General features: G+C 49.7%; 4 protein-coding genes across 4 annotated transcripts; 3 read left to right on the plus strand and 1 right to left on the minus strand.

Annotated features, from left to right (window-relative positions):
- Window positions 1–835: 835 nt before the first annotated feature.
- On the plus strand, window positions 836–9,209 carry FPSE_10595 (uncharacterized protein; the record flags this gene model as incomplete). Its single annotated transcript, XM_009263712.1, has 7 exons — window positions 836–1,877; window positions 1,928–4,943; window positions 6,137–6,538; window positions 6,602–7,787; window positions 7,838–8,188; window positions 8,237–9,014; window positions 9,064–9,209. The coding sequence occupies 7 exons, from the start codon at window positions 836–838 to the stop codon at window positions 9,207–9,209; spliced, it is 6,921 nt and encodes a 2,306-aa protein (XP_009261987.1).
- A 611-nt stretch (window positions 9,210–9,820) lies between these two features.
- Window positions 9,821–13,256, plus strand: FPSE_10594 (uncharacterized protein; the record flags this gene model as incomplete). The annotated part of the gene is made up of 4 exons (XM_009263711.1): window positions 9,821–9,902; window positions 10,006–12,450; window positions 12,503–12,611; window positions 12,659–13,256. 4 exons carry the CDS (start codon window positions 9,821–9,823, stop codon window positions 13,254–13,256), a joined length of 3,234 nt encoding a protein of 1,077 aa, XP_009261986.1.
- A 154-nt stretch (window positions 13,257–13,410) lies between these two features.
- On the minus strand, window positions 13,411–13,680 carry FPSE_10593 (uncharacterized protein; the record flags this gene model as incomplete). The annotated part of the gene is made up of 1 exon (XM_009263710.1): window positions 13,411–13,680. One exon carries the CDS (start codon window positions 13,678–13,680, stop codon window positions 13,411–13,413), a length of 270 nt encoding a protein of 89 aa, XP_009261985.1.
- A 594-nt stretch (window positions 13,681–14,274) lies between these two features.
- FPSE_10592 (uncharacterized protein) lies at window positions 14,275–14,814 on the plus strand (the record flags this gene model as incomplete). The annotated part of the gene is made up of 1 exon (XM_009263709.1): window positions 14,275–14,814. One exon carries the CDS (start codon window positions 14,275–14,277, stop codon window positions 14,812–14,814), a length of 540 nt encoding a protein of 179 aa, XP_009261984.1.
- Window positions 14,815–14,818: the final 4 nt, after the last annotated feature.

The raw sequence follows: 14,818 nt of genomic DNA on the forward strand, positions 1-14,818 counted from the left end.
GTGCTTGCTTGAAATGGAGATTACAATTTGATTTACTCAAGAAAAGCAATAGAATTATTCTTCACAGTGTTGTTCAATTGGCATCACAAAGGACTCGAGACGCCTTTGGCCAAGCCATGATCAATCCTCAATATTACCAGCTTGTTCTGGCGCCATGTATCAACGCCTTTAAGACGTTGGATAAGATCTCCTTGCTCTGACCCTTCGAACTGTTTCCGCATTCCCACTCAGACCATATCATCTCCAATCTCCTAAGTCTTATTCTCTTCTTCAGTGGGGAAGTTCGATCCTTCGCGTCTCTAGCACGGTGACTTTTTCCCCGTTAGGGGTGCCAAGCCAAGACCAGGGTAAGGCCTACTATAAAATTATGCTTGTTTAAGAGCAGACTAAAGGCAGAGGCTCTGCTCCGTCTCCGTCTCCGTTCCGGCTTTTCTAACTTGTTCGTTACTAGTGATTTTCCAGGGCTGATTCTTTTGCTTACCGAAGGAGAAGCAGAGGCGACAGCAAACCTCTGGGTTTTGGGGTACAAATAATGAACGATCTAGAAACGTGAGCTAAAACGATGTAGACTGGCCTACTAATTTCGTCTCTTACGCTTGACCGGCCCAGCTTCTGGTATTCCCGAGGAGAGGATCCTTGGGTTCGCCGCCTTCGATGCCAAGATGACCATACCCTTCAGTGACTGAAGGCCAATGTTTAGCGGGACGGCAATTTCTTCATCATGAGCTCTCTTTTCCCTTCTTTTTGTTCCTCTTCTTCCTCATCTTTATCTATGTCTGTTGGAAGTCGGAAGTCGTAAGCATACCATCGTTGTATTGCAACTTACACAGCTAACATGGCGGCCCCGTCACCTGAGACGAAGAAGAGAAACAAGGCAAGCCTTTTCCCGGAAATACAAAGGCGCCAACAATGGTGTTCGACTTACACAAAAGCTAACAACCCTTTGCAGCTACGCACTTTCTTCACCTACTTTGAACTTCTCTTCTATGCCAACCCGACATGGATCGACATTCTTCTCCTTGTCGTAGGAACACTTACGGCTTGCGCCGCCGGTGCTCCGTTCCCTCTGATGGGCATCATTTTTGGTCAACTCGTCAACGACCTCAATACTGCATCCTGCGATAATGGCGAAGTCGTGTCCCAGTACTCGCCAAAAGAACTCCAAGACAGCATCAACAAGAAAGTTGTCATGATCACATGGATTGGCGTAATCAGCTTTGCACTTATCTACACGTACATCGTATCGTGGTCTATCTTTAGTCGCCGTCTCGAGAACCGCATTCGCGATCGCTACTTCATGAGCATCCTGCTGCAAGATGCGACCTTCTTTGACAAGAGGCAGGCTGGAGAAATCACTTCCCGTCTCAATACCGATATCCAGGCAATCCAGTCTGGTACTTCCGAGAAGGTCGGTATTATCATGGGATGTACATCATTCTTCGTCTCATCGTATGTCGTTGCATTTGTCAAGAATGTCACACTCGCAGGTATTCTTGTATCACTTGTGCCTGCTTTCATGCTGCTTGCAATCGTGGGCAGCATGTTTACTGCAAAGTTTGCGACGGCTATGTCTGAAAAGATCGCATCTGCCTCTTCAATCGCCTCGGAAGCTCTTGCAAACATTCCCGTTGTACAGGCCTTTGGCGCAGGTCCTCGACTAGAGGCCATCTTTGCCGAAAGAATGAAGGGAGCAAGAAAGCAAGGAATCAACAAGGCCTTTGTTGCTGCTGTCCAGGCTGGATTGCTTTACTTTATCGCCTACTCAGCAAACGCTCTTGCTTTCTGGCAGGGCAGTGGGCAGATTGCTGATATGGTTGAGGGCAATAGCGACACCTCTGTGGGTGATATTTATACTGTTATCCTCTTGCTAGTTGATGGTAAAAAGGTCCTAACCTGCGAATCAAACTTGATGACTGACATATTATAGCTTGCGTTGTTCTCGGCGGTATTGCCCCCTTGCTACCACTCGTTGGGGCTGCTGTTGGATCTTTTGAAAAACTTCGCGAAGATATGGATAGCCCAGCTACTATCGATACAGGATCCAGCAACGGAGAGAAGCTCGCATCGATAGAAGGCACTGTGTCTTTCAGAAACGTCTCTTTTGCTTATGTCTCACGACCTCACCACACCGTGCTGAAAAACGTTTCCTTCGAATGTCCTGCTGGCAAGCACACTGCCCTTGTCGGTCTTTCTGGCAGTGGTAAGTCTACCGTTGCTGGACTCACATCTCGAATCTATGATCCCACCGAAGGTACAGTTCTTCTCGATGGACATGATGTAAAGGACCTTAACGTCAAGGGCCTGAGAAGTCACATGAGTCTCGTACAACAAGAGCCCTCTCTCCTAGATCGGTCAATCGTTGAGAATATTGCCCTTGGTATTTTGAACTCGGCTCAACCTGAACACAAGAGATTCAAAGTTACAATCCTGGGCACTGGCCTTGCTGACCTTGCCGCTAAGCTCCGCCAAGGCGATAGTCTGGTGACGGCAGCGCAAGGTTTCGGCCAGGATATGGTTGATCTGGTTGATCGTGTTCAGGAGGCTGCTCGACTTGCCGATGCATCTGGCTTCGTTGATAGACTCGAGTATGGGTACGGAACACTGGTTGGTACTGGTGGAAAGCTAGTAAGCGGTGGCCAAAGACAGCGACTTGCACTTGCTAGAGCCTTGATTCGTGATCCTAAGATTCTCATCCTGGACGAGGCCACCGCTTCCCTTGACTCAGCAAGTGAGCACCGCATCCAGATGGCCATCGAATCCATTGCCGAGAACCGTACCGTCATTGCAATCGCCCACCGTCTATCCACCATCAAGAATGCTGATAACATCATCGTTATGAACAATGGTGAGATCATAGAGCAAGGAAATCACCTCGAGCTGATGGCTCTGAACGGCTCATATGCCAGTATGGTTCGCTTGCAGACAGTTGACTCAGAGGATGCTGGATCTACCACAAGCACTGTCCGCACTGATGGTGTCTTCTCCGAGAAAGACTCTCTCGTAGACCTCAAGGTCAGGGATATAGAGAAGGAAGAAGCAGGTGTGTCCAAGGAGGAGGAAGCTAAAGAGAAAGACACAGCCCTTGAGGCAGACGCCGCTCTTGACTCGAATAAATCTGCATGGGTCGTCACAAAGACCATTGGCGGCATGGTACGACCCTATCTCCTCCTCATCGTTGTCTGCCTTTTTGCAGCTACTATTGTTGGGCTCACCTTCTCTTCGTCTGGTCTGATCTTCGGTTATACTATCGACAACCTGAGTCCCTGCAACCCCGCTGAAGATATCCGGTGGGCAGGCAAGTTCTTTGGAGGCATGTGGTTTCTGATTGCTTGCGTCGAGCTGTTGGCCAATACCACAAGCTGGACCGGTTTCGGCATGGTTGCAGAGAAGTTGCTGTACAAGATTCGAGTTCTCTGTTTCCGCTCTCTGTATGAACAGGATCTTGACTGGCATCAGTCGGAAGGCCGTACTCCAACTGCACTCCTGTCTGTCATTACTTTGGATGCTGCAGCAGTTGGAGGGTTCAGCGGCTCTATTATTGGTACCATCTTCTCTATCGTGGTCAACTTCTTGGTTGCCATCATCCTTTCACACATTCTTGCTTGGAAAATTGCGATTGTATGCTTGGTGATTGTGCCTATCCTTCTGGGTTGTGGCATTATGCAACTTCGATCGCTGTCCAAGTTTGAGCGTCGTCACGCTGGGGCTTTCTCTGGTGCCGTTGGCATCGCTAACGAGGCTGTCAATTCATTCAAGACCATCTCTTCCTTGTCTATTGAAGAAGAAGTCATGAGCTCCTACCGACGTGCTCTCAGAGCGCCCCGGAAGGAGATAACTCTAGCTTCGATGTACGCCAACTTGTGGCTTTCCCTGGCCAACAGCACTGGAAACTTGATATATGCCTTTGCGTATTGGTGGGGGTCAACGCGGATTACTGCAGGCGAGGCTAGCCAGAGAGAGTTCTTTATAATTCTCATCTGCATGCTTGTCAGTGCACAGCTTTGGGGCCAAATGTTCAGTCTTGCGCCTGAAGTATCTCGAGCCAGAGCTGCCGCTTCGCGTATTCTGAGTCTGATCAATCTCGGATCTTCCAGAGACGAGGCCAAGAAAGGCAAGCTTACACTTGCTCTCGAGAATACCAAAAGAGATGTCGAAGCTTGTGCTGAAGCTTCTGCAAAGAGCAGCGGCGGCGGCAAGGGGGCAACCATCGTTTTCAAAGATGTCAAATTCTCATACCCGGCTCGACCTCATATTCAGATCTTGACAGGCATGTCGTTCACCATCTCTTCTGGTCAGTTTGTTGGTCTTGTAGGGCCTTCCGGTGCTGGCAAGTCAACCATCATGTCGTTGGTCCAACGCATGTACCGGCCAACGGGCGGAACTGTCGAGATTGATGGTGTTGATATTTGCGCACGTGAAGGAACCGAATTCCGTAACGATATAGCAGTTGTGCCTCAAGATTGTGCTCTCTTTGACGGGACAATCCGGTTCAATGTTGCGCTAGGTTCAACTCCTGATCACGAGCCCACAGACGAAGAGATCCATGAAGCTTGCAAGCTAGCCAACATCCACAGCGTTATTATGGAGTTGCCCGACGGTTATGATACCGAATGCGGGCCCAACGGCTCGCGGCTCTCTGGCGGTCAGCGTCAACGGCTAGCGATTGCGCGTGCCCTTGTGCGTAAGCCTAAGCTACTGTTGCTTGACGAGAGCACGAGCGCGCTAGACGCCGAGAGTGAACGAGCTTTGCAAGAGGGACTAGAACGTGTAGCACGCGGTATCACTATGATTGCCATCACACATAGGCTTCACACAGTGCGCAAGGCGGATGTCATCTTTATGATTGAAGGGGGTAAGGTGGTGGAAAAGGGTCGGCATGAGGAACTGGTAGAAAGGAGCGAGACATATCGTACAAATGCCCTGCAGCAGATGCTGGGAAACTAGTAAGCTGGGGGTTGAAATGCCATAATTCGGGTAATTTGATGGTTTAATATTGGTTGACCTCAGGGTATCAGAAAAATTGACCGCTGGGAGCATAAGAGATAAATTTATTAGGGCAGCTTAGGTCACTTAGACTATGCTTCTTAGACTACTTATTTTTATGACCTAAGACACAGGTAGGTTGATAGTGTCCATGTATGAGAGGCAAAGCGAGCTCAAGTTGGAGTTGGAGAAGTTAACCCCCACGTCTCCAACACCTGACCTCTAGCTAACCTCCAACCTCTATTTCTTCTGTTGTCTCACTACGAATTGTAGAGGGTGCAGTTGGTGAAGCCAGGCAACCTGTCAATTCAGGGGATTTGCCCACGTTTTCTGGTCATGGGAGGACTCCCAGGACACACCAAAACTTTGTACCATGATGGACGTTTTTGTGATCCCCTGAATTTGTGTCGAGAGCAAATAACCTGATATATCATGCACTTTGGATGAGGTTGTAAATGAGGCCCTGGCTTTGTAAGCGGACGGAAAAGATGATCTTCAATTTCGAAACAAATGAGATGCAGGAGCGAGACGGAGTTGAATCAGGAGAGTGATCATCCGTAGTATTAATAAGGGGCATTAAAAGCTAAAACAAAGCATAGAAACTTTGGTATAAAGTTGAAACCCATCTCTCATGACCGCATTGCAAAGCCCCCCAATAACTCAAAGCCGACGTCACAACGTACAGGGGTCCAACTGCACGCGAATTCAAGTCCAGCCTATCATAGGCCCTGAAATTGATCCTTTACTGCAAGCATCCGCCTCGTCTGAGTCGTCCATCGACCCCTTTGACTTTTTGTGCTGCTTCACCTCTTCATCCAATTGCCCTCGATCTGGCCTCGTGCATTGTAGCCAAGCTCATCTTCTCACAATTATCGTTGTATCAACGCCTCATTACACTTCAACTGGAATAACCCACACCAATCGTACACAAAACAAGGTTGCGATCGCAGCGGGGACCTTTAGTGTTGTACCTTTTCTTGGCCGATGGGGCTGCCTTGACGATTCCCTCATCCACTTGTAACAAGTGACACACAATTGGGCCCTCGAAACACATGCCGTTCGTCACCGGCACACACCTCGATTTGTCCCGAACCACTTTGTCAACATCGGAAAAACTACTTACTTAAACCTTTTGGCCTCTCTTCCACTCCAGCCTCAAAGTCGCAACCATTCCCTCCCAGTCCCCCCTCGATAATCCCTCCTCTGTTCCTGGCGTTACCCCTACTACAATTCAAACCCGCCTCGACCACGCCCAATCGACCCGAGGAGGGAGTGCTTCTGCCTCTCTGTTAGACGACCCAGACCCGGTACCACGACAGCAGTACCAACGCGACACTACCGCAAATACGAGCGAGCAATTCGAGCTTGTCGATTACCCTCCCATCCAGGCTCGAAGAGACGCCGCAGACCGCGAGGCTAGAAGAAAAGAGAAACGAGACGAAAAGCGCCGCTGGCTTCAAGAACAAGACGAGATGAAGTTCTCGCACAGTATCCAGTTCAATGCTGTTCCAGATTGGAGCAGCCATTACATTGCTTACAGCAACCTCAAGAAACTGTACGTTTAAACGGTCTCTCAACGTGGCTAAACCATGTTTGTGCTAACTAAACCGTCATTCAGAATCTACCATCTTGAAAAGAATGCCCACCAAGCTCGCGGAAGTACCGGTGACGCCGAATCGCGACCTCTCATCAACCAAGAAGATGCCGAAGAAGTTTTCTCCAGGGCTCTGGGCGTCGAGCTCGAAAAGATCTGCTCCTTTTATGTTTCCAAAGAAGGCGAGCTCCTCGAAGAGGCTGCGCAACTCTTACGTGACGTTGGTGACGAGGCAGAAGATGCCATTGCCGACAACCGTTACCTACGCCGGCTCTCTGTGTCGTCTGCCAACAACCGAGCCGAAGGTCGAAATGGTTTCCGCTCAAGAAGCCCGAGAAGTCGTAGTAGCGACAACGAAGAGAGCGGAAGCGAAGAGGAAGATGAGACTACCGGTTTGACAACCAGGCGACGAAGCAGCGGAGGCCGAAGACGAACCATCCCCAGCATAAACAAGCCGCGCTCCGAGGATTTGAATGCATCCACCGATCTTGGCCGGGATATGAGGAGGCTTAGCACTGCTGCAGATGAGAATGAGGAAAACCTCATGTTCTCCTCAGGCATATTTTCATCAGCCATTATGCTTAAGAAGCGCATCATTGGCCTTTATGTATCACTATGTGAGCTGAAGTCATTCATTCAACTCAACAGGACAGGTTTCACCAAGGTACTCAAGAAGTTTGACAAGATTCTCGACAAGGAGTTGAAGGGACCATACCTACGCGCCCATGTCGAGACCGCCTACCCGTTCAAGGATGAAACTAAGCGTGTGCTTGAGGAGAACATCGCCAAGATGGAAAAGGCCTTTGCTGAAATTGTCACGGGCGGAGATGAAGCGCTGGCCCGCAAGGATCTTCGTTCGCATCTTAGAGAACACGTTGTGTGGGAGCGCAACACTGTCTGGCGAGATCTCATTGGCATAGAACGAAGAGCCGAGGCAGCTGGCTTGGGACAGGCATTACTTGGTCAAGAGAGAGGCAATGTAACAAGGAGGTTGCAGGGCGACGAGGCCAAGGGAGCCCAGATCACACAGTTCCGTACACCTTTTGGAAGAGTTACCTTGCCTCCATGGCTTGCCAGCTCGTCTCTTTGGACCTTAATTGCATGTTTGACCGTGTTTGCCCTGCTACTCTTACTCCCTATAATGGAGAAGCCTGAGCAGCAGAACTGTCTGGCAATGCTTGTCTTTGTCAGTCTACTATGGGCCACCGAGGTAAGTCACACGGCGAGGATTCACGACCAACTTATACTGACCCTTTCTAGACCATCCCTCTATTCGTGACTTCACTACTGATTCCTTTCCTCTCTGTGGTCTTGAACGTGGTTCGCGATGAGACCCCTGGTAAGCCTCAGAAGCGCCTTGGATCCAAGGAAGCAACCTCTGCCATTTTCGCTGCTATGTGGACGCCTGTCATCATGCTTCTTCTTGGTGGTTTCACCCTGGCAGCGGCTTTGTCCAAGTGCACTATCGACAAGCGACTAGCTACGCTTGTCCTTAGTAAGGCCGGTACACAACCAAAAACTGTCCTGATCGCCAACATGTTTGTGGCCGCTTTTGCGTCCATGTTGATTAGCAACGTTGCTGCCCCAGTCCTTTGCTACTCAATCATTGAGGTGAGTTGGTGGACTCAGAGTGATAGAATAATGCTGACAGCCATGTAGCCCATGCTTCGAACCTTGCCATCAGACTCCAACATGTCAAAGGCGGTCATTATCGGCATTGCCCTTGCATCCAACATCGGCGGAATGCTGTCTCCTATCGCATCTCCTCAAAACGTGGTGGCTATGGGTATCATGCAGCCCGCGCCCACATGGCTCCAGTGGTTCTTTATCGTTATTCCTGTTGGAACTGTATCGATCGTTCTGATCTGGCTCATCCTTCTGGTGACATTCCAGCCAGGTAAGGGCACTACAATTGCGCCCATTCGCCCTGTCAAGGAGAAGTTCACTGCTCTACAGTGGTTTGTCACTATCGTCACAATTTCTACCATTGCTTTGTGGTGCGCCAGCCACCAGCTAGAAGCCGAGTTTGGAGATATGGGTGTCATTGCCATTATCCCTATTGTTCTCTTCTTTGGTATTGGTTTGTTGACCAAGGAGGACTTCAACAACTTCCCATGGACCATTATCATCCTCGCTGCCGGTGGATTGTCCCTGGGTAAAGCTGTTCGATCGTCTGGTCTTCTGCACACTCTTGCCGAGATCGTCTCTGAAAAGGTGGAAGGCATGAGTTTGTATGGTGTTTTGGTCGTCTTCTCGACTCTGATCTTGGTTATCGCGACCTTTATCAGCCACACTGTCGCTGCTCTGATCTTCCTCCCCCTTGTCTTCGATGTCGGTGCTGCCATGGATCAGCCTCACCCCAACCTCCTCGTCATGGGCGGTGTTCTCATGTGCAGTGCCGCCATGGGCTTGCCAACCAGTGGTTTCCCCAATATGAGTAAGTTTCCCACGACAATTCAATTCAATCAAATTCTGACTTGTCACAGCTGCGATCATGAAGGAAGACCCCTTCGGTCAGCGATATTTGCAGGTCAAGCACTTCATCAGCCGTGGTGTGCCCAGCAGTCTCATTACCCTCATCGTGGTGGTCACCCTTGGATATGGAATTATGCAAGTCGCTGGACTTGACTAGTGGACGAGATCTTGCCTCAATAATTTATTATAGCTCAGTTACCAGTTGTTAGTGGTATCTCGAGTTTGAGCTTTCTGTCGGAGCTTTATATGTTGATGGATTACAATGTTATGGGGGTACTCAGCGTGGGATAGATTTCAAATTGGATTTTTACAAACTTTACAAGATGAAGATATCGAAATACAAATGCATTCAGCTTAATCAAGGACATTTGTTAAGTCGGTTGAAAAATTGAGTCAGCTAAATATCAGTATACCTACTAGACCTAGTACCTACCTGCCTACCTAGGTACCTAGGCAGGTAGGCAATATTCAGTGATGGCGTGTAAGTGCGATTGGCACTGTGCTACTGTGCTGCAAGCCCGAAGCTCTGGCCATGCTGTTGACGTAGATATTGGCGGCATGACCTGCCACGCCTGCCACCGAATACTCCATACCCAACCGCCGCTCTTGTCTTGATCCAACAACACCTAAAGCTCACCGTTGATTCCAGCACCTATTGTTCATCCTGTCGATAGCTTGGCCTGGCAGTATCTACGCCCGAGTAGCCCTCGAATTAACTGATGCGCCCCCTCTCCCAATAGCCTCTACAGCTTCGAGCTGGCCGGCGCCATGCTCTCCGCCTTTACAGCCCGTCCTATAATCGAGCTCAAACAACAAACGAAAGCAAAGATTGAGACGATTCTTGCCCACGGTACGTTTATTGTTCCTATCCCTTATTCTGTGTTGTTGCTTTTACTATCCTCACCGCAACTCTCATGATCCTATATATGCATAACTAAAGCCTCCATCTACAGGTGACCGCGTTCTCGTCGGCCTTAACAATGGCGCCCTTCGAATCTACCGACTAAACGGTCTTGTCGATCCATCACTGATCGGTTCTGCCGATGCCGATGCCGCTGCCGCAACATCCCCGAATGGCGAGAACGGTGCCAGTCCCATAACAAAGTCCTCAAGTCCAACAGATTTGATGCGGGAGGTTGAGCGCTTCTCCACGCGAGCCATCGAGCAACTTGCCATTATCAAAGATGCAAACACGATCGTTTCCCTATCGAATTACCATGTTTCATTTCACGATTTAAAAACATACGAACTTATCGAAACTCTGCCCCGAACCAAGAACGCAACATGCTTTGCATCAACCTCAAATATTGTCAAGGATCCAGATACAGGTATCCCCGAGATTGTAAGCCGTCTGGCTGTTGCAGTCAAGAGGAAACTCCTGCTCTGGAGCTGGCTTGAGAGCGAACTTTCTGATGATGTAGACGAGATTGTTTTGACCGAGTCAATTCGGTCAGTCACATGGGCGAGTGCGACGAAGCTGGTGTGCGGCTTGAACGGCGGGTACGTCATGGTCAATGTGGTCACACGCGAGATTGAAGATGTTGTGAGCCCTGGGTCAGGACCAGCAGCCGGACAGAACAGTCGCTTTGGTGCGATGAGCAGTGCCGGTATGGGATATATGGGTTTGGGAGGCTATATGCCCAAACCTTTGGCTACCAAGCTAGCAGAAGGTGAAATACTTCTTGCGAAGGACATCAACACACTGTTTATCGACGACGATGGAAAACCTCTTGACAGACGGCAAATTCCCTGGCAGCATGCCCCTGAATCAATAGGCTACTCGTATCCTTATATTCTCGCCCTACAAGCACCTTCGAAAGGTTCACTCGAAGTTCGAAATCCTTCAACTCTCTCGTCACTTCAAAACCTGTCACTGCCTGGTGCGGCCCAGCTTCACTTTCCCCCACCAACCTATAGCTTAGCACATGCCGGCAAAGGCTTCCATATCTCGAGTGAACGGTGTGTTTGGAAGATGGATGCGACAGATTATGACTCTCAAATTCAAGAGCTTGTGGATGGCGGTCATTTCGATGAGGCAATCAGCATCTTGGAGATGCTGGAGGATGCTTTGTTGAGAAACAAGACACAGACATTGCGCGAAGTCAAGATGTTGAAGGCCGAAGGCTTGTTCAAGAAGAAGAAATACCGCCAGGCTATGGATCTCTTCAATGAAGATACCGTACATGCGCCCCCTGAGCGAGTACTCAAGATGTTTCCTCCCTCGATTGCTGGAGAGCTATCTTCATGGGCAGGCCGCGAGGACGAAGAGAGTCAGGAGTCGGATGAGGCCCCCGCGACACCAAAGAAGACCAACGGCACACGTACTACTACTCCCGAACCTTCTGAGTCACCGCATGATACTCCTCAATCGAGCAAAGGAGGGTTTGCTAGATATCTCACGGGCAGTTATAGACGACCCCAGGCAGATACCGCGTCCATTTTCTCAAAGAAGGACACGACTGATGGCGATGACACCGCCAGTGTGAAGGAGCCTGACTCAGCCGACGATCAGCCTTTGAAAGACAAGAACTTGACTAATGCCGTTCTGGAATTGAACAGTTATCTTGCTGGAACACGTGCTCGTTTGCAGCGTGTCCTTGATCCGGTTACTGGAAAGTTGAAGCCTCGAAGCGAGAGAAATGGCTCGACAGAAGAGATAGCAGAGAACTTCCTGCGAATAGGACTCGACGAATCAGAAGAACTACTGCAAGAAGAGCTCCGAAACACGTTTCGTCTTGTCGATACAACTTTGTTTCGAGCTTACATGTTCTCTCGGCCAACATTGGCGAGCTCTCTGTTCCGAATTCCTAATTTCTGCGACCCTAATGTGGTTAATGAAAAGCTTTTGGAACACAATCGCTACAATGAGTTGGTCGATTTCTTCTACGGCAAGAAGCTACATAAGGAAGCTTTGGAGCTGCTGCGGCGCTTCGGTGCTGCTGAAAAGCCAGATGATGCCGCACCAGCACTTCATGGCCCTCAGCGTACTATTGAGTATCTCAAGACCCTTCCCCCATCAGAAATCGATCTTATTCTCGAGCATGCAGAATGGACTCTTAAGGCTAGTCCTAATGCTGCACTAGAGATCTTCATAGGAGATACCGAGAACGCAGAAACCTTGCCACGGGAGAAAATTGTGTCCTTCATACATGATATAGATACCCAGTTGGAATGCCGGTATCTGGAACACATCATCAACGAGCTCGAAGACATGACACCGGATCTCCATAACCGACTGGTTGAGCTTTATGTAGAGAACTTGAAGGATAAGGAGGAGCACGGTGAAGAATGGAACGAGATGATGAATCGCTTTGTTGAATTCCTGAGGCACGAGTTCTTGAGAGAACCAGTACAGGTTTACAGCCTCAGCAAGGCATTCCAACTGATTCCCCGTGACGGTAAGTGATATATTCCAAGTCCATAGGGATGTTTGCTAATCCTATCGCGCAGACCCTGCTTTTTACGAAGCACAGGCTGTGGTCTTGAGTAAGATGGGCCAACACAAACAGGCACTTGAGATTTACGTGTTCAAGATGAAGGACTACCAGAAAGCTGAACAGTATGTACATGTCGATATTGTGATGCTTCACATACTAACCCCTACAGATACTGTAACCGAGTAAATGCTACTCAAGACGTCACGCCATCAGCTCAACAGAACACCAAGAATGATGCCGGAGATGATCCTGAAAAGACCACACCGTCTATCTATCATACTCTGTTATCGCTCTACCTTCAACCATCATCGCCCAACGAGCCCAACCTGGAGCCAGCGCTTGATCTGCTTTCCAAGCATGGATCACGCCTCCCAGCAACCTCAACCCTGGGCCTGATTCCAGACGATCTTCCCGTCCGATCACTAGAGTCCTATTTCCGAGGGCGTATCCGTTCAGCTAATAGCTTGGTAAATGAGTCGAGGATCGTTGCTGGTCTTCGACAAGCTGAGGGCGTCTCTATCGCGGCGCGACTGCATCTTGGGGACGATGTACAAGGCCGGCAAGGTGGGCGGAACCGCCATGTCGCTATCACAGACGAGCGACATTGCGTTGTATGCCACAAGAAACTTGGGGGAGGTATGCGCATTGGTGGAAGTGTTGTGGCTGTACTGCCGGATAATACGGTGGTGCACTATGGCTGTTTGAATCGGGCAACTGGGAACAAGGTAGACGCAGCTCGGGCGCCAAGTTGGGGTCGCGGGTTTTAGACAGGCTATCATGCTGTGGGAGCATTGTTTGGGGAGCATCTGCATGAATTGGATCGGTGGTAGCCAGTATGATATTTTTTTTCGAATACCCATCATATACAAATCATTTTGTCGCTGAGGGTTTCGTTTTCGCCAACGTGAGGATGATTGTTTCTCAATCCTCCTCTTCCACCACCTCTTCTCCGTAGTTTTCTTCCTCCTTTGCTTCAGCTGCTGCGTCTCTCGCTTTATCCTGCTCCATTCGTGCTGTGAGCTCCTGGTTGATCGTGGACTGGGTTTCAGCGATAGATGCGCGGAGGGCCTTAAGATATGACGCCTTGTCGGTCGTTGAGGCCGTCGAAGAAATGACGGATAGTGTGTGCGAGACCTGGAAAGGCTCACTCTCGGGGGAAGTGTAGTATGCGGTGAGGGTTGGTTGCGACATTGTGGAAAGCGTATGGCGTGTGAAGTTGAATGACGAAAGATTGAAGGAAGTAATCGGGGCTTGATATTGTTGACGCGGGGTTGACTGAACGCAACCCCACATACCGGGCTGTTTCTACGTTATGGAGACCAAAAGTGAGCTACACCACAAGAGACATTGTGAATTTGATGGGCATTTACAGGGTAAATCTGCAGATCCATGTACATAAGAACACACAAACGCATTTTGGTCCACATTAAGTGATTTCTATTAGTTTCGTTATTGAGATCAATCTTCAAGAGTAAAGAATACGAACCTCATGCCTTGATGTAGCGACGTTAGTCAGCACAGTGTCTTGCTCAACGGACTAGACTCCCTGTTTAGGGACTGGCTGATGGACAGTCTTACTTGTTTGTTGGTTCAGCCTCAACAACAACTTGTAGATACGACCTATACACGACATCATTCTTTGCGACATGACAAGCCTATAGATTTTTCTGAACCCCTGGTGCCGCGAAACAAGTCTCACACACCCCACTAGGCCCTGTCAATTCGGCCTCTGCTTTCCGCAGGGGACCAAGATGTAACAGCGGTCTTGACGTCGCATAAAGAACAATGCAACCTTCACGCTCTCAACCCCGCGGCCCGGGCAGCTTCAATCCTTTATCCAGCTCTTCTGCCCAACCTTCGCAGCTTTCAACAGCATCCTCGAGACCTGCTCTACGCCGAGTCGAAACCTCAGACGGCGAAGACGAGACCCCCCGGCCGTCCATAACAATACCCAAGTCGCGACAACCCTCACAACCGCAGCCCTCGTCTCCCGCGACGCCGATATACGCTCAATTCACGACACATGGAAACTCGAGTACGGCGAGCTTAGGCCACCATAACTTTTCGAGGCCTGCGAACTCACGGTCCGTCACGCAAGGGTCGCCGGCGACATTGGTCAAGGGGCATGCGCGCAAGCATTCCGCTACACAAGGCTCATTCGAACCTACCCTACCGTCCATGAGCACGTCGAATCTATCTTCGCATCTCGGAATGTCTCATCAAAACCCATCAGCCACTTCTATGTCCGCCGCAGCGGCGGCTGCTGCGGCTGCTGAACTCCAGTCACCTTGTAATATCGTATCTCGTATGCCGTCTTCTGCTTGATCTG

The sequence above is a fragment of the Fusarium pseudograminearum genome, chromosome 2 (assembly GCF_000303195.2).
Source record: "Fusarium pseudograminearum CS3096 chromosome 2, whole genome shotgun sequence".
In the NCBI taxonomy this organism is placed as follows: domain Eukaryota; kingdom Fungi; phylum Ascomycota; class Sordariomycetes; order Hypocreales; family Nectriaceae; genus Fusarium; species Fusarium pseudograminearum.